The 27006-nt window shown below is 36.4% G+C and overlaps 2 protein-coding genes across 4 annotated transcripts; one reads left to right on the forward strand and one right to left on the reverse strand.

Annotated features, from left to right (window-relative positions):
- Positions 1–1890: 1890 nt before the first annotated feature.
- arv1 (ARV1 fatty acid homeostasis modulator) lies at positions 1891–5460 on the reverse strand. Of its 2 annotated transcripts, none has more exons than XM_088001808.1 (5): positions 5341–5460; positions 4055–4174; positions 3315–3468; positions 2845–3069; positions 1891–2196 (listed from the first exon to the last, which is right to left on the reverse strand). In XM_088001808.1, exons 1-5 carry the CDS (start codon positions 5458–5460, stop codon positions 2072–2074), a joined length of 744 nt encoding a protein of 247 aa, XP_087857934.1. In that variant the 3' UTR covers positions 1891–2071. The 2 variants fall into 2 exon arrangements, with proteins under 2 accessions (XP_087857934.1, XP_014851739.2); XM_014996253.2 differs by lacking the exon at positions 5341–5460 and adding an exon at positions 4432–4745.
- ttc13 (tetratricopeptide repeat domain 13) lies at positions 5459–26090 on the forward strand. 2 transcript variants are annotated; one of them, XM_014996239.2, is made up of 23 exons: positions 5459–5627; positions 7429–7523; positions 8964–9039; positions 9111–9181; positions 9280–9345; positions 10220–10312; positions 11156–11272; positions 11358–11468; positions 15242–15324; positions 15421–15562; positions 15639–15813; positions 16946–17102; positions 17867–17997; positions 18085–18217; positions 19249–19341; positions 19422–19505; positions 20138–20222; positions 20971–21080; positions 21726–21861; positions 22035–22114; positions 22201–22279; positions 22944–23023; positions 23098–26090. In XM_014996239.2, the coding sequence occupies exons 1-23, from the start codon at positions 5459–5461 to the stop codon at positions 23210–23212; spliced, it is 2481 nt and encodes an 826-aa protein (XP_014851725.2). In that variant the 3' UTR covers positions 23213–26090. The 2 variants fall into 2 exon arrangements, with proteins under 2 accessions (XP_014851725.2, XP_087857933.1); XM_088001807.1 differs by having other exon boundaries at positions 20974–21080.
- The last annotated feature ends 916 nt before the right edge of the window (positions 26091–27006 follow it).

Here is a 27006-nt window from a genome sequence, read left to right on the forward strand (position 1 = left end):
TAAAAAAACATCCCTTAATAAGCTTTTTTTTTTTTAATTAATAAATAACTAATGTTCTGGACTGTTAAAAGAAAACACAAAGCCTACACTGCAAAAACACAAAATCTTACCAAGCAATTTTGGTTTAGTTTCTAGAGAAAATATTTTAATACACATGAAATGAGACAAAACTAACTTGAATAGAATAGAATATAGTTTATGCAATACAAATAATAATCCATTTTATTTATGAAGCCCTTTATATCTCCAATTGTAACTGTATATTTACACATATATACATCCAATTGTAATTGTAGTTGAATATCTCGAAATATAACCATATGTAGGGCTGTTGTAAACGAATATTTTAGTAATCGAGTAATCTATCGATTATTCTTACGATTAATCGAGTAATCGGATAAAAAAAATTACAAAATGAAATATTGGTAAATCTGGCATAATACCGGTGTTACTATCAGATATCAATATCAGTCCAATTTTTCATATTTGAGCATCCCTAACAGTTGCTTTTTTGTAGTTTAGAAAACTAACCTGTAACAATAATAGCTCACTTTCTAAGTTAACCAGAAGAAAAGTTATAGAAAAATCTGAAATTATATTGAATTTAATAACAAAGAGGCAGGCTCACAAATATGCTTATAAAAATGTCTACAATCCAGCTTTTAGTTTAATCTTCAGTGAGTTTAATAGATTAATTAAACTCACCTTGCCACCTAACCTGTCACGCTTTGGGTTTGAAAATACGGGAAATGCCGCCTGGAGTGGGAGGAGAGGGCGAATGAACGAACGTAAGATGGGGTGGAGGGGAGGAAATAGACCAGCGGACTGACGAACCGTTAGACCGGGGGACGAACACGGGGGGAAGCAATACGGGATATTTACGACACCTTCACTGGTCACACTCAGAAACTCATCTACCAGCCATGTACGATGCTTTCCGCCACCCGTTTCTTCAGACCGGGATATGAAATTTATTGTGCGGTTCGTCGGTAAAGCTACATTTACACGGGAAGCATCAGCTACTCAGCCGCCCGCCCTGTTCAGGCTATCCGCTCACCTCAGCGCATTTCCCGCCGTTCGCTTTCAACCAGCAGCCCCGGAGGAGAAATGCTGCCGTACTCCAGGCATTCCCCCAGTCATTTTAAGGATGCTTATTGGTTCCCCAAAAACGATAAAAAGTCGGGCATTATCATCAATCAATAAAATCCCCACGGGCCAATCTTGAAGATTGGACTTTATGCCGCTGAGACTTAGCTTTTGTCAACAACTCAGAGGCGGAAGTGAGAGCTCCGCGCAACGCAAATGAAGTCCCGGCCGGAACACAGTGCGCTAACTAATAAAACATAAATTAACGAAGCTTCGAGGCAGGTAAATTTTCCTCGAGGAATTTTAGTAATCGAGGTACTCGAATCATTCGAGGAATCGTTTCAGCCCTAACCATATGCAATGTAAAGTTTATAAAAGTTATTTTTATTATTAAAATTTACTTTTCAGCAAGATATAGGAGCTTCATTTATTCAATCATTTCTTAATATTGGCAAAAAAGTACAAGTTCCACTAGCAGATTATTTCATTTATAACAAGACATTTTTCCTAAGTGAAATAATCTGCTGGTGGAACTAGAACTTGGTTGCTAGGTGACGGGCTTGGCTGGCGTTGCTAGGTAACGGGACGAGTGGAATTACAACTTTTTCTTCAACATTAAGAAATTACTGAGTTAAAAAACTTCTATATCTTACTGAGAAGTTATTTGTAAGTTAGTTTAGTTTCCTTTCCAGTGTACCAAGATATTTGCACTGTAAAAATACTTGGTAAGATTTTTTTGCTTTTGCAGTGTAGAGAACATTTTACAAATCTAACCCGACCTCATGGTCATCAATTTGGTATCAATAGATTCAGATTAGCTTTATTTTGATAAATTTACAAAGTTACAAAAAAAAATGAAGCAAGATAAAACACTATTATACAAACAAATAATTTACCCCGAAAAGAGAAAACGGTAGGTTTATAAAGCGGGTAATCCATCTCTGAGTTAACAGATATTCCAATCTGAAGATGGTAAAGACAATAATTAAGATGTCCACATGTCCTGGATGCTCCACTGGAGTTTCCTGCAGGTCTGAGCGGTGAGAGTTTCTGACAGCAGGCCGAAGCAAACAGCCACCAGGGACAGACGCCTGCTGCAGTTCAGGACCACTGGGAACAACAGCGTCAGAAAAAACAAACAAAAGAAGAAGGGAATTACTGCAGAAAATGAAAATGACAGTATTTCTCACTAGGGATCCAATCAATTAATTGACTTATGATTAATTGTCACCTAATGGTTTATTAGATTAAAATTAGTTCTAATCAGAGTTGGGTAGTAACTAGTTACTTAATTACATTTACTTGAGAAGCCTTTTTGAAAAATAATTACTTTAAGGAGTATTTTTACTGTTATATTTTTACTTTTACTAGAGTAATTTTATTATGAAGTATTTCTACTCTTACTTGAGTAAAACGCCTGCATTTTCTACCCACTGAATGAAAAACAAACGAATTTTAACCAAAAAGTCACCAGACCTGCAGTTTTTGAAAAATGTATGTAGCCCTTTGTGTTATGAAAAGATGGTGGACTACAAGAGAAAACCCAGATTTTTAAGAAAATGGCCGCTTTAGTAGATAGACAAGATCAATCAACTTTAGATTACTAAATAACTGATAAATTGCATTCCTAATATAAACAAAAAGGCAATACAAGCAGAGGAGAAAACTCAGGTTTTTAAGAATAATAAATAAACTGTTAGTCGATCGATGAGCTCAGTTAACTTTAGATTAACTCATTAATCGATCGCCGCTTCTCACCTCTGATGGCCTGTGAGTTGGAGGTGAGCACAAACAGCTTGATGAGGCCCAGGCAGAGCGGGGAGTAGTCGTGCTCCCAGATGACGGTCGGGATGAGGAGGACTTTCCCGTAGCAGGACAGCAGCAGCGCCCTGAGCAGCAGGTCGAGCTCCGCGCTCCGTCCCTGCAGACGGGACTCCCACAGCCAGAGGAACGACAGCACGCCGCTGCAGAACGCCGCCAGCTCTGCAAAATGCACCGGATCCAGGAACAGGAGGAACACGTTGGGAAGTTAAAAATGTGCATGATTAACCATTAATTGAAGTTACAAAGATAAATTTCATTTCTTAAATTTAATGGAAAATTGAGTTTTTTCAACATTAGAGTATCGATAAAGCAGCTACTGAAGGTTACCATCGACACATTACCATCTGTATTTATTGAATATTTTGAGCAACAAACAAAAATCCTCATATGTATAACCATCTCACCCAGGGCAGCTAATCCAAACTTGCCGTAAAACTCCCATTCCTTGGTGTAACGGATGATGTCGGCCGGGTCGCTGCTCTGCTCGGAGCCGTGGAGCGCGGACCACCGGAGGTACGCTTCACACAGCAGGCAGAACACACACAACTTCCAGTGGATCTGCGGAACAGCCGAGTGGGAAGCAGTGGGTAGAAAAGGAGAGAAAAGACATTTCTACTCCGAGTTCACAAGAAAAAGGCTAACAAGTATCACTAGCTGTGTTTCAATTAATCATAAAATAGCACAAATTCCGAATAAACTTTAAATCAGCCAAATCGAACTCATTAATCGATCCCCGCAGCTATTAGTCACGTGAGTAATACCTGAATGTTACTACTGGCGAAAACGCCGAAGAAGACAACAAAAAGTGATCGGAGGATGGTGGTTTGTTTTTGTTTTGACTTTTCTCATGAACAAGCTTGTGTGTGATTTTAATTTTATTTCTTATTTAATGGAAGCACTGCTTTATTTGCAGCCAACTCAGTGTGGCTGAACACAAATGCAAGTCACATTTTGCAAAAGTAAATAAATTGTAAGAACAATTAACAATTTTCCTTCCACTTTGCAATAATTAACTACTTATAGTATTTTCTAAAACTTAAAATCCCAGTCAAATACAATAAATGTAGTAAAAACCTTTGAATACGTTTACAATGCAGTGATACAAATGTCCAGTTACAAAATGTTGACAACTAATATTACTTACATTTAAGCTCGTGTTGAATAAAATGTGTCTGAAAGCTTGTGCTTTGCACAAAATAGCATCAATGAAGATAATAACTGGATCATATTCAATATATTTATCCACTGGCTTCTGACAGGACTCCTGAAGGAAAGAAAAACAGAGCAACAACAGCAGACGATTAAAGACGACTTAGTTTTTCTTTATTGCATGTTATAAACAGTCAGGACTATTTATTTGGATCATTAACTTTCTATTTACCGACGTTAATATAGTTTTGGAAAGCAGTAAGTTGACGTGTTTTACATTATTGAGGCTACTGTTATGTTGATCTCACACAGAAATCTTCCATCTGACAGCTAAAATAAAATAAAAAAAAACAATAATAAAAATAAACGCACGCATATTGTTATCTTCAGAATCCCGTTGCTGTAATCCCGGTGAAGCTCCGCTGCCTTTTCGTTGCACTCAACACATCTGTAAAATGCTTCTTTCCCCATTCTTACATTTGTCCACAGCTAGGAAGAGAAAACTAGAGTTCAAAATAATGTAACCGGAAGAGAAACGGAACGGTACATATTTGACTTCAAAATAAAAGCACCAAATTCGAAACCGTATACTTGAAGCGTCGCTCAGTAAAAATGTAATGTGATACACAGGCAGACCACAGATGGGCATGTTGATGGTTTATTTGCAAGGAGCTTTCACATAACCACCCAACAGCCTATTAAAACTGTGAATGAAGATCACCTTTGATGCCTCAAAGAAATGGTGTCTGCTTTACTCAATAAAGATTGATAAAGATTACATTGCTGGTACAGAATTCTCATATTAAAGTCTGTCAAAGGAAATAAAAAATTCTTCTTAAAAAATCAGATTTATGTTGGTGTTAAAGTAAAAAAAAAATTAAGATTAAAGTTTGATTAAAATCATAATTCTGAAAAAAACATAATTTAGATATATTTCTGATATGAAAAATAAATGTCAGAATACTGGGAATAAGTTTAAATTCTGAGATTAGAGTCAGAATTTTGAAAAGAAGAAAGTAAAAATTATTTTGTACCACTGTGCAATTTTCTACTATATTAGATGTTCCGATATAGTCGCCTCATATTATTATTAGTTATTATTATTAGTTATTATTAATAATTAACAATTACCAGTAATGGTATTAATTATTATTTATTCTGCCTAGAAACCTAGGTAGAGGAAATGCAAAATAATAATAATAAATACTATTTAATAGAAAGATCAAACATCAGTTTTATTTTGAAAGTGTTCACAGGAAGCGCTCATTTTCGACGTCATGCCGGAAAAGCCGGTTTGACGTGCAGCAGAGCGGCTCGGACGTTGTAGTTTCGATGAGCTCTCAGATTGCGGCTCTCTAGTTCTGACTTGCAGCAGCTTCCGTCACTCATGTAGCCGAACATGGCCCCTGCCAGCCGGGCTGTTGCTGTGGTAGCGCTGTCGCTGCTCTACCTGTGCGGTGGGATAATCTCCACGGAGTTCTTCTCCACTCTCACGCTGTTCAACAACGAGCTCCACAAACAGGGATGCAGTTCGCTGTCCGAGTGGGAGGACTACGCTGCGGACTGCGGTAAGCCGCCTCTCTATCGCTGCCTCTCTACAGTTTGCCACGTCCTGCTTGGTCCAACTGTCACCCGGTTAGCTTAGCAGCTAATAGGCTAATAACAACAAACAGTGACAGCTCAGAGACGCTGACGAAAGTCACCTCTGGCTGGATAACAGGTCGGTGTTAATGAGGCCGGGGAGTTTATACATGTAGAATAAAGAGTAGTTTACTTCTTGTATTACATTTGATTAATTCAGCACAATAATCACATTTCTTAATTGCATAATTTAAAAAAAGAAAATGACAATCTTCGTCTTCTGGGGCGTTTTGCTAGTAATTGCAGCATTTAGGTTTGCTGTTTCACAAAGATTCAGCTTTAAGGACATTTTGTTCTTGGTAATTCATTAAGTAGAGATTTCCTACAAATCTAAACGCACCAGGAACTACATCAGAAACTGACATAAATTCAAATATAACCAAATAAAGCCTTTGTAAGAGATTATTAAAGACAAATCTTTACATTTAACCACATAATTGCACTATAGAATACAGTTTTAGTAGAGTAGTTAAGTGTGAAGTTATAGCAAATAAAAATATGAAAACACAGGTTGCATATTTGACTTTAAACCCTTGATTTAATAGTTTGCAGAAATGTCTTTACAGCATCTTCTGTAAATGTTTAGGGATGCGTCTCTTCCAGCTTTGCAGATTTTATTTTTAGAAGCTCAATTGTGTAAACTCAGTTTATTCAAATAGATTTAGATGTATTTTTTCCTTCATTCAAATTGCAGTTTTAAACTTAAAATAGAGCTTTTTCTTTTAGTTTCACTGTTGTATATAACAGAGATTTTTAGTTTATGTTATCTTTATACTCCTGTTGCATTCAGTAGTTATGCGGTCACCATTATCTTACAAATCCCAGTTTTCCATGCAGAGTTTGCATACCCTTCCTGGCTGTGCGTGGTTTTCTCCTACAGGCCAGAAACCTGGATAGGTCACTTTGCTCCTGTTTTTAGACGAGTGTATTTGCATGACCTTTAGGTGCATCCTGTCTATCTCATGGCAGCTGCCCTCTTGCAAGCCTGGACAGGATTAAATGGGTAAAGGAAACCGATAATGGCGGATTTAAAAGCTCCCAGCAGATTCAACGTTATTTAATAAAAACTCTGCATTCTTATCCACACATGCCTCGTTGTTTTGTAATCCTTTATTTTAGGGATAAAACGATTAATCGGAGTAGTCATGATTAATCGATTGTTGAAATAGTCGTCAACTTAACTGGAACGTACAGACTCAAAAAAGTCCATTTGGTAAAAAAACCCCAACATATTCAGAGCAGTAATTAAGCCAAAATTGTACAAAAAAAATTAAACATTTTGCTTTCAAGATAAAAACACTGTTAACTGTAAATATGCTTTAGCCAAAAGTCATCAAGTGACCCAGTTTTAGCTTCACCTGGTTCAAATTTATTAAAGAGGTGTTATAAAGTATTGCTCTAGATTTTATACAGTCAAATATTTTTCTTATTTAAAAAAGGAATTAAATTATCTATATATTTGTCTTTTCTATTGCAAAAGAAATTAAGTGAAAGAGGTTAATTGTCAGAATAATTGATTAATCAATTACTAAAATAATCGGTAGTTGCAGCCCTAATTTCTCTGTATTGTTTTCGATATTAGTGGCTGTTCAGATTAATTGATTAATCGTCAGTATAATCAATTAATTGATTACTAAAATAGTTGGTATTTGAAGCAGTACTATTTTTAATTCACTTCCACCTTGAACATTCAGTGTGTAATGTCTAATTGAACATTTGTCTCTGCAGAGTCTTCGGTTCTACAGTTTGAGGACCCCGAGTGCGTGGAGGGAAGCAACCCGCCGTGCGAGTCGGTTTTCTCGCTCAACGCTGAAAAAATCCTGGTGAGCTCCACACTAATCAGATCTACCACTGCTTAGTTTAAAAAAACAGATTACATCCAGTTTATACCACCTAAACTCAGAAAACTCTGAGCTTTTAGCTGCTACAGCTGAGTTGCAGCTTTGAATTTTCGGTTTATTGCTGATGACTCATTTGAAAGGCAAATGGAAATAACTCGGTTTAATTTAGCCTGCATCAGGTCTTCATTTATTAAGTTGAGCTTCTATGTTTAATAAACAAACTAAAAAGATTTAGTGATGTAATCTGTTGATTTTAGATTGTTTTATGTTCTGGGTGTAGTCCTCCGTACTGATAGCCACACCCTGGACTACAAGCTTACCTTGATTTTTTTTTATGGACTTGGGACTATTCAAAGACACCAGCGTCTGGATTTCGACATTTTATTTCATTATTCCAAAGAAGTGAATGTTCATCCTTTAGAGTTAATACAGCTAAAGTATAGCAGATGTGGTTAGTTTTTGTCCAGATGGTTGTCTCTATTTGGAGAAGCAGAATATCGGTCAACACAATTGTGCATTTTAATGTGGTTGAAAAAAATTCAGAATTTTTAGAAATGGAAAAATATCATAACTTAATTGAAAACAATTTTGGGTGAAAAAAGCCTCCAAAAATTAAGCATTTTCAAAAAAAAGTGCTGAACATGTGCCAGAATGTAAGATAAGAACATTCATCACCTTACTAGGACTACAACTAACGGTTATTTTATTAATCAGTTAATATGACGATTAATCGATTAATCGGATAAAATTGGCACAAATTGCAGATTTTTCATTTAACCACTTAATGCTTAATTTTTTTTAACAATATTACATATATTATAACAAATAAATAAATAATTCAGTTCTGTTTTTTAAATGAGAGAATAAACCTTTTATTGCCCAAAATGCAATAGCAGCATTCCTTTAGTGAAAATTTACGACTTCTCGAACTCAGAAAAAAAATTGATTTTTTTTCTTGCAGATTTTTGACTTTTGGAGCTCAGAAACATCCAAGTTGATGCTAGAAAATTTCCCAGTTTAATCTCAAAATTGTTGGTGAATATTTACTCTCCCTTTTTTCTCTATCTGGTAGAAAAGAATGTTGTGTCTTGATACGTTTTTCAGCCGTATCGTCCACCGCTCAACGTTTTCCTGAATAAGAAAAGTGTTTTTTTGTTTTCCTTTTGCTGTGAAGATGCCGGAAAAAGTCGACTGGAACAGCAGAAATGTATTTATGGCTGATCAGAGGCTCTTTTTTAAGGGTGTGAAATGATTTCTGTTTTTTGCATCGTTAAATTTAAGGCTCAAAACGGGAAACTTTTATGCATCCACCTCACACAGGAAACCGATATGCCGTTTTGCATTTCTGTGCGATATCTTTATGTTTCTCTCATTTCTTCTTCCTGTGTCGGTGTAATCGATCTGGTTTTGATCTCCCCACAGAACCAGGCCAAGTTGTTTATAGAGCAAAAGAAAATCCCCTTCCCTGTAGACAACCAAAACACAAACGAGGAACTGGGTGAGTTGATATCCATATTTAAGAGGCTTTTTAAAAACTCTTTTACCTCCACGTTTTTCTTCCCTCTGCAGCCATATGCTACGTTCTGATAGGAAACGGTCTTTATGACGAGGCCATTAAACATTTCTCCCTCTTACTTCAGGTGTGTGAGCATCTAACTTTAAATTCATAACATGTAAAAGCATTTTCTAATTCTCCAGACAGAGATATTCTTCATAACATGCTTTGTTTTTGACGCAGAGCGACCCTGAGTTGGTCAGCGCCATCTACGGAAGAGGGATAGCTTATGGCAAGAAAAGTCTGCAGGTGAGTGACGCTGGCAAAATGCACAACATGTTTTCATTTCTGTTTTACTCTGTTTAAAGCTTTTTATAGAGTTCCAGCCTGTAAAAATTTCAGTTTCAGTTTTGAGTGTGAATTTGATGTATTTTTAGTTTTATAGTTCTGCAAAAACCAAAGCAGCTTTCTGAGTTTAATTTCTTAGGAAGTAATCAAAATAACAGCAGATTATTATTGCAACAATAAATTTAATCCAATGAATTTAGATTCTAGAAAAACTTTAATTGCGCTGTTAAGCACAGCTTCTCTACCTTTGTGTTTTTTTGTTTGTATTACTTTAAACCAGCATTGGGATGACCTTACACAACTGTTTAGATACAGAGAATAAAAGATTTTTTTCACACTGTCTGAATTTAAATCAGACAAACCTTCTCCTGTTTTAGGTCTGTTAGGTTTACCAAAAGTATTTCTGTTTGCTAAATGCATCAGTCATCTATGAAGGTGTGTTTGGACCATTGTAGACAGAACAAAAGGAGTACATTTCCTGCAGAAAACTTGGAAATTTTCAGATTAAGCTTAGAAATTTTCTAGGAAAAACAAGGAAATGTCAGAGTCTGAAAAGTCGAATATTTCCTAGAAATTTTTCAGATTCTCAGAAATTTTCTAGAAAAAATGTGGAAATTTCTGATCTCCAAAAATGGAAAATTTTGGACTTTTATCAGAAGAAAGAAACGCAAAACAGTTTGACCCAATTATTCATTTCGAAAGCAATGCTGCCAAGCACTGAGGAAATGCATGCAAACTTGTGATTTAGAAGAAATTAATAGATACATCTAAAATTAAAACTGAACTGTGTCTTTTTAAAGATTTAAGTTAAACTGTAACTTCATCTTCCTGCCAGGACATGAAGAACGCAGACCTGGCGCTGTACGAGCTCAACCGGGTCATCGCACTCGAGCCGAACTGGCCCGAAGTTTATGAGCAGAGAGCTGAGGTGAGGCCTAAACCGAGGTCAAAGGTCACGGCGACAATAAAACAAACTGTTACTCCCATGAAAGATTATTTTCTTAAAGCATTTCTGCACATTGTTTTCAAAGTAGAGGGGACTGCAGACACTCTATGCCTGATTATATTATAACATTATACGTGTAGATTCTGCCTCTTCAGTTGGCAGAAATTATTTTAGATGTGAAAAAATATAGATAAAAACAAAGTTTTTGCAAACACACTGCAAAAACACAAAACCTTCCCGAGTATTTCTGTCTAGTTTCTAGTGTAAATATCTCAGTTCAGTTGAAATAAGACAAAACTAACTTACAAACAACTTCTTAGGAAGGTATAAGGGCTTGTTTTAAGACAATCATTAATTAATAATGATGAAAAATTACTAGTTCAACTGTTTTTACACAAATGTTATAAGTGAAATAATCTAGTGGAACTAGAACTTTTTATTGACATGAAACAAGCTCCTTTATTTTGCTGAAAAGTTACTTTTTAGTCAGCTTCAGGTGTAGTAATACCTTTTCATTAGTAATAGGCCATAAATCCTGGGTTAGGTTGTGTTTTTTGCAGTGTATTTGATGCAGAAGCAGCTGTGATGCAGGTGAGTTGAATACTGTGAAACCTGATCTGCACCACTCCCCATGTTTTTGAAGGTGTTTTATCAACCATTTCCTCTTTGTGCCACTTTCTGCAGCTTTGTTTTAATGAACCACAAACAGTTTAACTCTGTATAAACTCATTCATCTGGCAGTTTTTCTGCTTTAAATTCTAATTTCTACTTTTCTTGCATTACTTTTAAAGTCCGTTCTGATATTTGTACACATTTGTTGTTCAGATTCTGTCGCCTCTGGGTCGGATCAGCGAGGCTCTGAGTGACCTCACCAAAGCCATCCAGCTGCAGCCGTCTGCTCGCCTCTACAGGCACAGAGGAACTCTGCTCTTTATTTCTGAGGTCTGACCGGCAAACGCAGCACATCTGCATGTCTGTGCTCCTGTTTTCACATGTGGACGATTCACATTTTTCATGCTCTGTCCAGGACTACGTTGCAGCCATGGAGGACTTCCAGAGCTCCTTAGAGCTGAAGAAGAACCAGCCCATCGCCATGCTCTATAAGGGCCTCACCTTTTTTCACAGAGGAATGCTGAAGGTAGGCTCGTCCCAGATGCTTTCAGTAAGAGCACATGTGTCAAACTCGAGGCACGTGGGCAAAATCCGGTCTGCCATTTATGCGCCCTCTAGATTCTAGACTAAACTAATCAATGGAGATTTTATCTGTTTACTGCTGAATTATATTAATCAGTCCCTCCAGTTTCTTGCAAGTTATCGTGGAAATTCACACAAAATCAACAAATCCTTGCACTTTTTTTCACTAATACATAATTCGGAGTTTATTGCAGATTTTTCTCAAACATTGTCAAAAACTTTCTTACTTGTACTAAACAGCTGCCTCAGCTTTAATTGATGTCAGATTATAGTCTGTGATCTAAGCAGCGAGTAATAAAAAGTTGCATTTACCATCATAAATAAGCGCAAATGTTGCAAATATTTCCGAGTTAGAACCACAAACACTTTGATTTTTATTGCAAAAAAATCACAAAAACAGCTGTGAAATCCTGGAGGGACTGAAAAGATGGTCCTAAAATTAATTAAATTTTAAGAATTCATTATTTTTAACAGTTTAACATGTTTTATCAGCACATTCAGGCACAACCAGTCCTTTAGGAGCTTTTATGTACTTGATTTGGCCAAAATAAAAATGAGTTTGACATCCCTGAACAAGAGGAATAGATTTTTAAATACAATAATCTGCAATGTAATCTGTCCCTTCTGGGTCTGTGTTATTGATATTAACAAACAAAAATGTCTCATAAGTTTCCAATATCTCACTGCTGGAAAGATAAATTATATATTAAAATAGACAACAAGATATTTAAAAAACAACAAAGTCAGAAGTAAATAAATTCAACGTTGTGTTTCTGTTTAATGAACAAATCTGTCTAAACAAACCAAAGAGAGTAGATCTATTTTTACTTTTAAGATAATAATAGAATATTATTTTCTATCGAGGTCTAGTGCTGTGTCATTACAGATATAATGTTTGAGACCAAAGCACCAGTTTTATCATCCTGCTTTTGAAAACAAAACTAGAAATTGAGAGAGAAGAAACAATAAACCATGCAAAATAATTTTAGTTGTAATTTATCGTGTGATTAATTGATTTATTGCTTATTGCTACAGGCCTAGTTAATATTTGTAAAAAGTGCTACTATCTTTCCAGGTCCCTCTTTAAAAAAAGATTTTAGATCTGAATGAGTTTTCTTATTTGATTAAATAAAGGTTCATATTAATGTAGAATGTAAAAAAAGCGCTTTTATCTCCCTCTGTCATTTTCCTGCTCTGGACTTTGCCTTTCATTATTAAATGACTGTACAAAGACCCAGCAGCTTAGAGAATATCATGCTCTGCCTTTACTGTAACATCATTCATGCATGCCACAGAATTTTATATAAAATTTAACCAGCTGCTGCCTTGTTGAAGTTCCACTCACATCGGCATGCTGGATGCTTGAAACTAAAAGCAAAGCTGTTGGCTTGACCTGCTTTGTCATTAATTCAGCTCATATTTATCAGAAAGCAGGTTGGGTTTATTAAAGGATTCTAAATTTATTTCCCAAGTTTCTACTTTTGCCTTAAACATGGAAAAAGAAAGTCAAAGCAGCGTACTCCATCTTGACACTTCAGAACCTGTTAAATCCACACCGGTGCACATTTCAAAACTATCACAGCAAATAATGTTTGACAAAATTTCTTTAATTTCCTCACCCATGCAATGTATGTAAGCTTTATTTAATTGGGTGTGTCTCATTGAGATTAAAAATCTACTTTTTATAAAAGTTGGTCATTTATAAATCAAAACTTTTTTCAGTATGCTAGAATAAATAGGGAACCACGTGACGACAGTTTTACCTAAGTAAACCTCCGGAGCACGCTCACAGCCTTGCTTCGTGGCTCAGAGGTGTTGATTTAAACCTCGTGCTGTTTTCAGAACCTGAAGGCGTTTTTGTCTCACCTTCAGTAGTGATCATATAAGAGTTGTTTTGATGAGAGTTGCCTCTGTGTATTGTCACCACGGCTTGGTGTTGTAATTTGCAGACTGCTTGCAACTTTGAGGGAAAAGGTTGTTCCACATCCTGTCTGGTTGTGTGCTAAACCACGAGGCTACCATATATTTTTGTCTGTATGCTTACAGACCTGTTGAATTGTAGAGTCTCGTATAATGTCCTTTCTGTGATCATGCCTTTAGATTTGGGGTCTGAAACTTCCAAATTGTACTCAGCATTTGGACTAAAGTGGTGGACTAAGAACACAGCCCGGAGGCACACCAGAGCTGGGATGATTTGTGACTTAAATTCAAACTTTAGGGGTTTATTTCACCAATGAATTGTTCTAATTGATCATGTTCACAGCATAATGGAGGAGCATTGTTGTGACGATGTGCTGAAGGTGGAATGTTGGAAAGGGTAGGAGCTTCTTAAAGATACGGAGGCCCAATTTCAAGGTGTCAGATGCTAAGTAAATTTTTTAAGTCATGTTTAATATATACAGCATTTTTACAACAATAGAAGGTAATATAGTTACTTCATTGTGCTGTAAAATGGCACAATGTGCCTGGAAATTATGTAATACGGTTACTTTAATTAACTAAGTAGGTGGACCAGGGACACATCCTTGGGGGACACCAAGGCTAAGACTTATGGGGGAAGATTTGTGTCTTAAATGGAAACATTGGAGATGAATTTTACTGATAAATTGTCATATTCTGAGCAGCTGATGCTGTTTATTTTTACAAAAATACTTTCATTCAGGCTAAATCTTTTAAATTTTTCATTAAGAAACCTTTCTCTGAATAAATAGTTGCTTTGTAGGTATGTGATTATTTCTGATTTTAAAACATGAAAAACCTTGACTTTTTGATTTCAGTTTAAGTCTATTGCCTATTTACACAGATTAGACAGTAATTTGTGACCTTTTATGTATATATGTACATCTTTGTGGCTTTCATCACTTCAGCTAAACTGCGACTGAACCATTTCCTGGGGAAGCCCTGTGAGGCGCCTACTGGCAGCTAGGCCTCAACCACAAATAACACCACCACTTTAAACACCAGGTCACTGTTATCGCGACAGGAAGTTCCCCGTGGACGGTTCTATCTTTTGAAACTGCAGCAGAGGCGATTGCAGATAATGTGTCCTCTATCTGATGACCCCGTTCTCTTCATGTACGCGGCGGACACTTGGATTTATGGACCAAGTTCACAGTCTGTAAATTATTGAATGGAGTAATATTTGGCAAGCAGCAGATGGCAGAGATGACTGGCTAATTTCAACGCCACCTGTTCAACTAGCGTTGATCTACTGACACACTATTGTCAGCATAAACTGTTTGTTTCTTCCATAGGATAAATTAAGAAAAAAATTCAGAGAAAATGGAAGATTTAATTTCATTTATTTATTTTAAACAACTTTTTAAACAAGAAACAAGCGATCAGTAGGACAAAACAAAACATGCACATAACCAAGAACCAAGATGATTCAACTGTGAGTTCACCATTATGTCCTTTCAGTTTGCCATAAAAAAATGTCACAATTAGGGATGCAAACAATTACTCAACATACTATTAATTGTCGATTAATGGTTTAATAGATTAAAATTAGTTGCAATTGATTAACTTTTTACGTCTGCTTCGACCTCCTTTTAGTCTTTAGTTTGGCCTCCACCCAGCAGAGGGCGCTGCTGGTTATCCTTAAGCGGAGCCGTTGAGATATTTTATTAAAATTCAACTTTGGTCCAGTGGGATTTTGTGTTTTTGCAGTGCAGTTTGAGTGTTTCCTCATGGTGTGTGTTGTTTCTCCTTCGGCAGGAAGCCATCGATGCATTCAAAGAGGCTTTGAAGTTGAAGCCTGACTTCATAGATGCGTATAAGAGCCTCGGACAGGCTTACAGGTCTCCTTTTGTTTTCTTTTATAGAAACTCACTCCACTTTTCCGCTTTGCTCTGATGAAAACCAGTGTTGCTTCTCCTTTTCTCCTCTGCCTTCAGAGAACTGGGGGATTTTGAATCAGCGATGGAGAGCTTCCAGAAGGCCCTCATGCTGAACCAGAACCACATCCAGTCTCTGCAGCTCCGGGGCATGATGCTGTACCACCATGGCTCTCTGCAGGAGGCCATCGGGAGCTTCAAGGTGCAGAAACACTCACCACTTTACGCCGCACCACGGTCAGCAGAGTGAGCCTAACTTTGTGTTTGTTTTCCCACAGAGGTGCCTCCATTTGGAGCCCTACAACGAGGTGTGTCAGTACATGAAGGGGTTGAGCCACGTGGCCATGGGTCAGTTCTACGAGGGCATCAAAGCTCAGACTAAAGTCATGCTGAACGACCCCCTGCTGGGACAAAAGGCCAGCTCAGAATACCTCAAAGTGAAATACCTCCGAGGTGAGTGGGCCTGCGCTTTCACACACACTGAAGCAAAAACAGTGACTGTTTTGTAACATCAACACTTCTGAGGGGTCATGGTTGTAGAAGTTGGGAATTTCTCAGTATAACCTGCAAGACTGGAGTAAAGGGAGACGGATCAACCTAAAAACTGAGATTTCAGTTCAGGTAAAGTGAACCCTGATGCGGTTTGAGAGCATATATGAACCCCAAGTGGACTGGATACCGCTCCAAAAGCAGGAAGCGAACTATAGCGCAGTGCATTCTGGGTAAATACAACCAAAACAAAAGTGTTAGCTTAGGACTACAGGGAGAAATGGCTCATGGTTTATTACCAGAGACAAAAGAGAAATCCTACAACCACTAAAATATGACTCTCTCTTCCTCAGAGGTTTTGTGTCGTTTCCCTCAGTAGTTCTTGGTGCAGCGCCACCACTGGTGAGGAGGGGAACAGGATTTTCCAGTTAGTTTGGTTTGTTTGACAGTGCAGCATGAACGTGAACCCCACCAGTTAAAAATGTAACAAATGTTCCAGTTCTGGTCCCCAGTCGAGTCCTAAAGGACCCATGCCTTAACTGTTGACAAATGTAAAATAAATGTAGTTGAAAGTTGGAATTCATTGCATCATTTATCATGAAAACTGTATCAGTACAGCCATCAGAGTCGTTGTCCTGGTGCCAAAAAGAAGCCTAACAGAAGCTATGATTTCTTCCAGTTGGCATTTGAATTTTGAGCAAATCTTCAAAATGTCGCAAAATGACACATGACTGTAATACAAAAGAAGCAGAGGTTGCAAATTACCATGGAATTAGCATCTCAGAAAAATTGAGTCTTCCCCTCCAAACTGGAGGTTTGGACTTTGAAATTTTTCTGAATTTTGTGCCTCTGGTAAGGTACAGACCCAATAGTGGATGGGAGAAACTTACTCTACAGGTGTGTTTCCACTTTAGCTGATTAACTCTTTTTCAAAACATTTTCTCTAATTATTCCGATATTTGACAGACTTAGTAATCCGAACTGATCTAAAACAGTTAAAGTTTCATCTGAATTTAAGTCCAACAGTGAGAAATGTAAAGTTATATCTGGTTTTACCTGCAGTTTATTGAGCTGTTTTTCCCCTCCCCCCCTCCAGAGTATTCCCGTTACCTGCATTCCCACCTGGATATCCCTGTGGCGGAGTACAACGTGGACCAGGACTTACCGGGGAATTTTAAGAACCACTGGGCCAAAAACCTGCCGTTTTTAATAGAGGACTATGAGGAGCAGCCTGGCCTGCAGCCACATATAAAGTAGGTGTGACGCATTCATGACAGCAGATAGGGCTGGAATTAACGATTATTTTAGTAATCGATTATTCTGACGATTAATCGATTAAAAATATTTGGAACATTCTGCAGATTTTTCATTTAACCTCTTAAGTTTTTATGCAATATTAGAAACACATTAATAGAGGCAAATGAACAAATAATTCAGTTCCTTTTTAAATAAACATTTTGTTGCCTAAAATGCAGTCGTATAGTTTTCAGTTAGTGGATTTGAACCAGGTGAAGCTAAAACTGTTATTCTTTTTATTGTCTTGTTTAAACTAAATGTAGTTTAGATATTGGTTACCTGCTGTAGATTATTTATAATCTGTTTTATTAGTTGTCATTTAAGGAACTTTCCCATATTTGTCTTGAAAATGAGAAAAATAACAATAATCTGCTTCATTGCTAAGATGTGAGCACAAAGAATTTGAGTTTGGTTCCAAGCGCTCACAGTGTGCAGACATTAATTATAATGATAAGGTTCAGAGTAAAGTAGTTAATAGAAGGAACAGTGTGTACATGTGCATGCTCCAGATTGGAAAAAGAACTTCAGAAATCCTGACTAAGGTTGATTAGGATCAGTTTGAACCGTATAAAACATGCTCTGATGTTTTAACCCACCATCATTTTCTCAAGTTATTTCATGCTCACGTTAATCAACCAAAGCTTGACATTTATTAGACTTCCTGAAAACCTCATCATAAACATCATGAAGTGACGTCATCCGTCGTGTTTTTTGTCCTCAGAGACGTTCTGCCTCAGAACTTCGACAGCTACAGCACCGAAGTCCAGAAGCTGATCTGCACAGCCGACCATCTGGGCGCGCTGATGCAGTACGACACGCCCGGGTTCCTGCCAAACAAAAGAATACACAGAGGTACCGGCGGCTCCGTCCTCAAGTCACAGATCAGGCTTTAGAAAAGAGATGAAACACGAAGCGTTTCTTTCTGCTTTGTTTTCAAAGCGATGGGGTTAGCAACGCTGGAGGTGATGCAGGCGATGCACCGGACGTGGAGCAGCTCCAAAGTGCGAGTTAACGGAAAGACCCGGCAAATGCAGTGGAGAGACATGTTTGACATAGCCGTCAAATGGAGGAGGTCAGAGAAAAACCTCATTCACCTTATGGGTTTGTCTCATAGTTTTGGAAAACTAAGAGAGAAAACTTGTTCATTTCATGATGCTGAGACTGTAGTAAATGCTGCAGAAAATCTGTAAATATATAAATGATTTAAGTAGTGCAGTTAGGTGTTCTGTACAAAAGATAAAACTAAAGAGATGAAAGGAATAAATGACAATTTCATTGAGATTAATATCAACTTCTGTTCTGTTTGCTCCTCAAATTGTTTGAGGAACTGCAAGACTTTTGCAATAATCTGGATGAGAAATAATTCTTTTTACTTTTTCTAATTCTTTTATGCTGGGAATTTAGATGTTTTTATGAGTTTCAAAGTCAAACTTTTTTGACTTTTGAAACTCTGAAATGTATGAATTTGAGTTCTTGAAAATTTTTGACGTTTATAAATCAGAAACTTTCTTTTTTTTCTAGAAAATTTGTGAGATTATTTTTTCAAAATGCGATTTTTTTTTTTCTTGGAGGTTTTTGACTTTTGGGGCTCAGAAATTGTATTTTGTCTAGAAAATTTCTGAGTTTATTCTCAAAATCTCTGAGGTTTTTTGGCAGAAATGTACATCTTTTTTTTTATCTACAATGGCCCAAATGAGCCGTCTTAGATTTTAACCTTTTTTTGCTCTTTTACTGATACTTAAAATATATTTGCCTAAAAGATATTAGCATTGGTTTGCCCTCATCCTGCCATATTGCTTTAAGAGCTTGTTCCCCAGGAGCAGGCTCTTACAGCAAATAACGCCACATTAATAAACAGATCTCTTATTATTGTGCTGCTTAGCAAGTAGAAATAATTTAGATTATTCTAACTGACCTAAACAAGATAATTTTGTTCTGATTTAACCTCAAACAGTGAGGAAAAAAAGGTGAATGTGTCTTTTTTTGGTGTAAACTTCAGGTTTCAACTGGATGGTTTGATTTTTGTGTATCACAGAAATCTTGGTTTTTACTCTGACATATTTCTGAGTAAGTGCACTAATCAGGCTTTTCCTGTTCCTGCAGGATCGCAGATCCGGACCAGCCGGTTCTGTGGTTGGACCAGATGCCAGCCAGGAGCCTCAGTCGAGGCTTCAACAATCACATCAATCTCATCAGGTCGCAACGTGGACAAATTTCACCTTCGCAGAAACTTTAAAGTCCTTTAATCTGAAGTTTTCTCTTTCCTTTCTCCTCAGGGGTCAGATTATAAATATTAGATACCTGGCCTACTTTGACAGCATCCTAGAGTTTATTAAAGACAGAATATTAGTGTACCACGGGTAAATTACATCAAACGTCCTTTCAATTTTGTTCACAAACTATTTGTATGTAACACCATTGTACAAAAAAGGAGTCATTTCTGCCAAAAGTTCAGAAATTTTGAAATTGTCAGAAATTTTCTAGAAAAATCTCTGAGATTTCTGAGCTCCAAAAGTAACAAAGTTCTGAGAAAAAAAAAACTGAAATTTTTAGGTTAATCTCATGAATTTTCCAGAAAAACGGAAATTTGAAAATTTAAAATGTTGAAAGAAAAAAAATGATCTCAATAAGCAAAATTCTGGACTTTTGAGAATCAAAAGGTGTCCAGAAGCCAAACATTTTGGATTTTTAAAAGTCAGAAATGTAATAATTTTTTTTAGAAAATTGTCAATTTTTCAAGCTCAGAAATTTCCAGGTTTTTTTCTAAAAAAAAATAAAATAATAATTTCTTAATTTCTAAGTTTCTTTGACCAAAGTTTTGACTTTTTAAGCTCAGAATTTTTTTATTTTTTTTTGTAGAATATTTATGAGATTAATCTCAAACTTTGGCAGAAATTTACTCTTTTTTATACCTGCAATGTCCTTATTTGCAGTTATAACAAAGACATTTCCTTCTTTCTATTAAAAGGTTACTTTTTTCCATCTTCATCAGGGCGTACAACCCAAGAGGCCTCCTGGAGGTCCGCCAAGCACTTGAAAATGTTAATAAAGTAGAAGATCTGCTGCCAATAATGAAGGTAAGAAGGAATCGATTAATCAATTCCTTCAATCGATTAATGTTTTATTAGATTAAAATTAGTTCCAATCGATTAACTAAAAACGTCCACTTAGACCTGCTTTTAGTGTTGTAGTTTGGCCGCCATCCAGCAGAGGGCGCTGCTGATCATAATGAAGTGGAGCCTTTGAGACACAGAAACAAAGATGGCGGATCCATATTAGATAGTAAAAGAGAAGCGGTCCAAACAGAGTCCATTTAGGGGTTAAAAATAGCTTTATGCTCAATGAATATAAACATTCATTGAGCTCTTTGAGTTATCAAAAACTAACGATTTGCTATGAAAGGGAGGATAATATGGCAGAAAAGCGGCCGGATGGAGACTAATTGTAACATGATGGGAAAAAAAACATTGCGTCAATATGAAGTTTTAACATTTCTTCAAGAGCAACAGACGGCATTACTGTATGAATATCTCTCTGTTTATTGGAAATTAAGTGTTTAACATATTTTTCGTTATTGTTTCGTTATATTTTATAATAGGTTTGAAAGTATGAGAACTACAAGTTTTTAGTCAGTATTTAATACAGCTGACACAACATGTTAAAATTTAATGTTTTTTTTTATTTTAATTCAGCATATTATGGAAAGACAGTCAGCTCTTAGTGTTTTTAAGAAAATGGCTGCTTATCAAAAAATTGTTACTTTGTTACTTGACTGTTTAAGCAGTGAAATTCCAGGATTGTTGTTTGTGTGTTTATTTCCTGAAGCAGTTTAACAGTAAAACCAGAGATGGATTCACTGTGAACTCCAAGGTGCCGAGTGTGAAGGATCCTGGGAAGGAGTATGACGGCTTCACCATCACCATCACCGGAGACAGGTAACCCCTGATGGAGCCGGACGGTCGCAAGGCCTTAAAACACATTTTTCTGTCCAGTGAGGTTTTATATTTGCTTAATTTCTTTATAGCAGAATAAACAAACCCAACATTTGCACTAAAATTGGGAAACATGAAATCTGTTGCAGGTTTAACCACTAGGTGTCACTGCTTCCCACAAACTGAAGCCTGTAATAACTGAAGTTAATATTGTACATTCAGCTGAACTATATAAGTCCAAGAGCACAAAATAAATGTTTTTCTGTGGTTTTAAGCTACAGAAATAAAAATAATTTTGTTCCATGTCGACTTATTTTCTTTAGGTTTGTTGCAGTGGTTTATGTTTATTATTTAGGCAGTTTTCATCCTGCCTGAGCAGAAAAATTAAGATTATGAAAAATTATTTGATCCTGATTGGTGCAGGACAGTAATAAGCTGACCTAATTATGCATCCAGCCAGCCATACTCACTTATTCATTGTTTTTTTGTTTTTTCCAGCCTCCATATTTAAATCCCGGCCATTGTAGAAATATCTGCCTTAAGTTCTTAGAAACCCTGGAAATATAAGATCATAAAAGTATTAAGTGATGTTTGTATGAATTTGAAGTTGCCTGTTGGCTTATGTTGCTTTTCCTTTCGTTCTGTTAGGGTGGGGAACATGTTGTTCTCTGTAGAAACCCAGACGACAGAGGAGCGGACGCAGCAGTACCAGTCAGAGATCGAGAACATCTACAAAGACCTTACAGTCAAAGGGAAGGCGCTGATGCTGTCCACCGAACTGGGGGTGAGATTTACCACCAAACGCTTTTCTCTAAAAGCAAAACAAATACGCAGTCAATTTTACAGACAGCAGGAGAAAGTAAAAATGTTTTCTGACATGTGGATGTTTAACAAACATGTCCTTAATCTGGACGGTTGCAGAAAGCATCACTCTTCTTCCTGTTTTTTTTTTTTCAGGACGCAGATGCAGTATGCAACCTGATCCTCTCTCTGATTTATTACTTCTGCAACCTCATGCCTCTATCCAGAGGATCCAGGTGCGTTTCAGTCAAATACGTTAAAATCTGCTTTTGTTGAAAAGCAAAACGTGGTATCAGTTGTTGGCTGATGTCTTTGTCTTCAGTGTGGTGGCGTATTCGGTGGTGATGGGGGCGCTGATGGCCAGTGGGAAAGAGGTCATCGGTAGAATCCCAAAAGGAAAGGTAAACATCACAGCAAATAAATAAAACCAGACATTTACACACAAAATATTTAATTATTTATTGATTTATTTCAAACAGACAAAAAGAAAAAACAGAAACAAATGATCATTCCCATTGATATGCATCATTTGTTAGAAAAGTATGGGGGAATTTTTCTGCCATAATCCAAAAGCACACATTTTTATTTTGAAAGCAGGACTTCATGTCTTTCTTCTCAAAACTTGTAATGCTTGTACTCAAAACTTCTCCTCGCGCTCACACCTAGTCTCTGTTCGGACTCTCTGCTCGTGTTTGGAAATGGCTTTTGGCACAGTCGCCTGGCAACTTCTCAGTCAATAGAATGAAAGTATTGAACTGGGTGCGTTTGTTTCCTTTTCACGGGTGTGCCTGTGTGGCTACTATCGATTGTAGGGAGAAACAGTAACGTCAGCGTTCTGCTCCGTAGCACACTAAACATCCACCAGCAGTTTGCTACTGATTGTTAACAGCCTTCTGATCTTAGGCAGGAGTTTGTCCACCCAGCCAACTCCCTACACCGCAGGTTGCTACAATCGATAATAGCCACAGTCAATCTTAAATCCAGAGAGATGGATAGATTTTTTTTGTTCAATCTTTAGAAATTGATCATTAATTTATTCTTTTTTTCTGCCTTTATTTGATTCAGTTGGTAGACTTTGAAGCCATGACGGCGCCAAGTCCAGAAAATTTCAGTAAAACCGCAAAGAGCTGGATGAATCTAAAAAGGTACGATTAGAAAACGACTGCTTTCGTTTGTTTTTCTGACAGTCCAGTGTGACTCTAACTCTTCCTGTTCCCAGTTCACCCAGTTGGTACCGAAGTCTTCCGTCTGTAGCAGAGACCTTCCCGTCCATCAGAACGATGATCGAGGTCCTCAACACAGACTCGTCTTCACATTGTCCAAAGAAGTCTTAAAACATCTCCCAGCGCTCAGAGAAATCTGTCAAATAAAGTCTTAACAATGGAGCTTCTGCACAATAACAGTAAAGGGACAAACTTCTACATCCCAACAAAACGGGACTGAAAAGATCCAAAAATATTCTAAATTCATACCAAAAAGTGAACCTCTCATTTTTGGAATATTCCCAGTCTTACCATCATAAGTATTCCTTTACAATCACTCTTGGCTTCATATTTATTATAAATTGACATATGAAGTGCTTTAAAACGAGCGACAGTCATTGTAAAACAAATTAGCTGCTACTTGATAATGAACACAAAGAATGAACAAGTTGATAGTTAAAGTGCTGCTCTGGATGAATCTTATACTTTATTAAATAAGCACTGCTGCCAGTTAGTTTTATTTGTTTTTACCTCAATATCAAGCTTTAAACAGATCTTTCAGTTTTTACTGCAAAAGTACAAAATTTTGTCAAGCATTTTTGGTCTAATTTGTAGCGAAACCATCTTAGTTCACCTGAAATAAACAAAAGAAAACTAACTTACAAGTATCTTTTCAGCAAGATATAGGAGCTTTTTTAATTAAATAATTCCTTAATATTGATGGAAAAGTTCTAGTTACACTGGCGCCGTTACCTAGCAACGCCAGCCAAGCCCAGCCCGTCGCCTAGCAACCGAGTTCTAGTTCCACTGGCAGATCATTTCACTTTTAACATGGGAAAATGTCTGCCATTGAAACTAGAACTTTGTCATCAATATTAATGAATTATTGACTTAAAACAAGCTCCTACTTATGAGTTAGTTTTGTCTTATTTCAGGTGTGTTAAGATATTTGAACTCGAAACTAGACCAAAAAGTATTTGGCAAGATGATGTTTTTGTGGTTTTGTTTGGGATGTAGAAGCGATTGTGTCTGCCTTTGCTCTTCCTCTGCTTCGTTGGCCTGAAGCACCCAAAGCACAAAACCCATCCGCATGAGGAATCCTCTGAACTTAACCTCATTTTAAAATGCCTCAACTGTAAAATAGGGTGCTAGAAATATTTTAGGTTTAGGTCAGCATCTAAAAAAACAGACTGTAATTGGCACTTTAAAATCTTCCTTGTGGACACAATCAATCAAGCCGATCTGCAGAGAAGAGTTCGGAGGATTAAAACCATTTGGAACAACTTTCAGGGATACTGAATTTTCCTTGGGATACTTGAAGCAGTCTTTTTATTTTTATTTTTTTTCAGCACTTACAATCACTTTTTAAAATTTTCTGTTTTCATGCATCACTCGGAGATGTTGGAGGACTAGATAAAAATGTATTTGTAATCTTAAATCTGCTTCTGATAGCTAATATATATGTTTAGATAATTTAATACAATGTGTATTTTTTGCTAAAAATAATCTGTTATTTAATCAGAACAGTATTCTTATTCTGATCATTTTATACAAAATAATAGATGGATTAATCTGCATTCAGAGTACTTTTATAATTTGTCTCCAGAAGCTGTTTAGTTTCTTTTTGTTATAACCAGGGTTTCTTGTTATAACAGATGCAAAACCCGTTAAAATGAGAATGTTTTTTGTTATAACAAGTTGAAAAGTTCCAAGAAATGTGTTTTTTTCTATAAGTTTCATAGCTCATAACTTGAAAGTTTCTCCTTAGAACAAAATTTATTGTTTTAAAAACATGCAAAACTCGTTAAAATGAGTTTCTTGACTTAATAGGTTTTTCGTTTCTCAGTATAACGAGATGCAAAACTCTTAAAAATTACTTTCTCATTAAAACATGAAGTTTCATATCTCATATCAAGAAAGTATCGTTTTAATGATAAGCAAAATTAATTAAAATTAATATATTTTTTAACGGGTTTTTCTTTATAGCGTTTTCTCAGTATAACAAGATAAAAATTAATTTCTCGTTGAAATGAGAAGTTTAACAAGTTTTTTGTTTTAAGTTTGTCATAAGGAGATGCAAAACTCGTGAAAACCAAGTATTTCTTGTTGAAATTGGACGTTTCATATTGTGCTATAACAAGATGCTAAATTTGTTGACATTAGTTTCTTGTTTTAACTGGAGTTTCTCATAATGTGACGTAAAACTTGTAAACACAAGAACGTTTCTTGTTTTAACGAGATGCTGCTCCTGAATTTATTTCCAAGCTGACAGGTGAACATTTCCATACTTTTCCATTTAAATTTGGTATTTATTTTAAAGTTTATGTCCTCTAACATCTCCGACTGCTTGATCTTTAACTTCTAATCTAACTATGGCAGCAGGCTAAATTTGTATTTTCCTTTACAGTAATTTCCCAATTCTTAATTTTTAAGTTTAGAAAAGACTTGTTTTATGATCCCTGAGAATCTTGATCAGATTTTAATTTTGAATATTTGAGGAACAGATTGAGATGGTTTGAAGGAAATAAAGAAAGCAGAAATATTACTTAATTCTCTCCAAAATTAGACGTTTTGGACTGTCTTCTTAACCATAGAAAAGCAAGTCTGAAGCCGTTATGTTGTGTACGCCACTGTTACCCGACTTAAAGCACAAGGAAGCCGTTCTATGAAACTCCTGTGATTATTGAGGCCTTAAATAAGTTTGTGAAAACTGAAAGTCAATATAATCCTGCAGTACTAACATCATCAACCTGCTTTGTTTAAAAGATCTTATTAATTTATTTGATGCATTACATACAGTCAGAAACTTCTCGTTTCCCTCTAATTTTCTGTTTGCGCTTTCTGATTGTAATCATCTCCTTTTTCCTGGACATCTAGTAATTAACTGCTTCTGTGGGTTTTAGAGTTAGAGGGGAGAAAATCTTTCAATATTACTTCCTAAAACTTGAAGGGATGAGTTTTTCTTATTGAATGAATGTTAAACAGTCAATAAAACTGGGCTGGAATTTCACTTGTCTCTGATTATTTTTGTTTTTGTAGTCATGAAAACTGAATTGCAAATCTGTAAAAATCAAACATTTTTTATTATGGGGAAACATCTAAAGTTCATTAATTGCAATATTCTAATTTCTACATGTCTACAACAAGCAACCAACATTTCATTATTATAGCAATATATCTTACATAAGTACAGTAAACTAGATTATATACTTTCTTGAGTACCATTCCAGTGAATGACTTGAGTGAGAGTTTCAGTTAAATGTGGGTTAGGTAATTTGATGTTTTGGAAAAAAACAATTCTATATAAACACTGCAATTTAAAATAAATTATAAAATGTTTTGGTGCTAGGATGAGGTAGGCTCTTTTTTGGCCATGTTCGAAGTTTTATTTCTCAAAATTACAATGTAAGCACTTTTTGCATCATGATCAACAAATAATTGTTGACAATGTTTCAACCCAGGAAGACAAACAGGAAGTCGCTGGAGAATCATGGTATGGCATGTTTTTTAACGACTTATAGCATCAACAAACGTATTTATGCAAGATTTTAATTTCTTATTTGATGAAAACAGCAATTGCTAAAGTTAGTTTTTTCGACATTTGCGGAATATTGGCAAAGTTTTGCACGCATTTGTGCAACTACTGCAATACCTTCGAGAGGAGCAACCGAGCCCGATTGCAAAACATTGTCACACGGCTGGAAAATGGAGTCAAAAATCGCACCCACTTAGACTAGATTATTAGTATTTTTTAATACTTGACTTCAGACATGAGTTATATCTTCTAATCTATGGAGTTAGAAGATCTAGCAAAATTCCATCCATCAATCCATTTTCTTACACCCTTGTCCCTAGTGGGGTCTGGAGGGGTGCTGGTGCCCATCTCCAGCGAGACCTTTCGGGCGAGAGGCAGCGTACACCCTGGA

The sequence above is a fragment of the Poecilia mexicana genome, unplaced genomic scaffold (assembly GCF_051168715.1).
Source record: "Poecilia mexicana isolate PSO_F unplaced genomic scaffold, ASM5116871v1 scaffold_21, whole genome shotgun sequence".
NCBI lineage: Eukaryota > Metazoa > Chordata > Actinopteri > Cyprinodontiformes > Poeciliidae > Poecilia > Poecilia mexicana.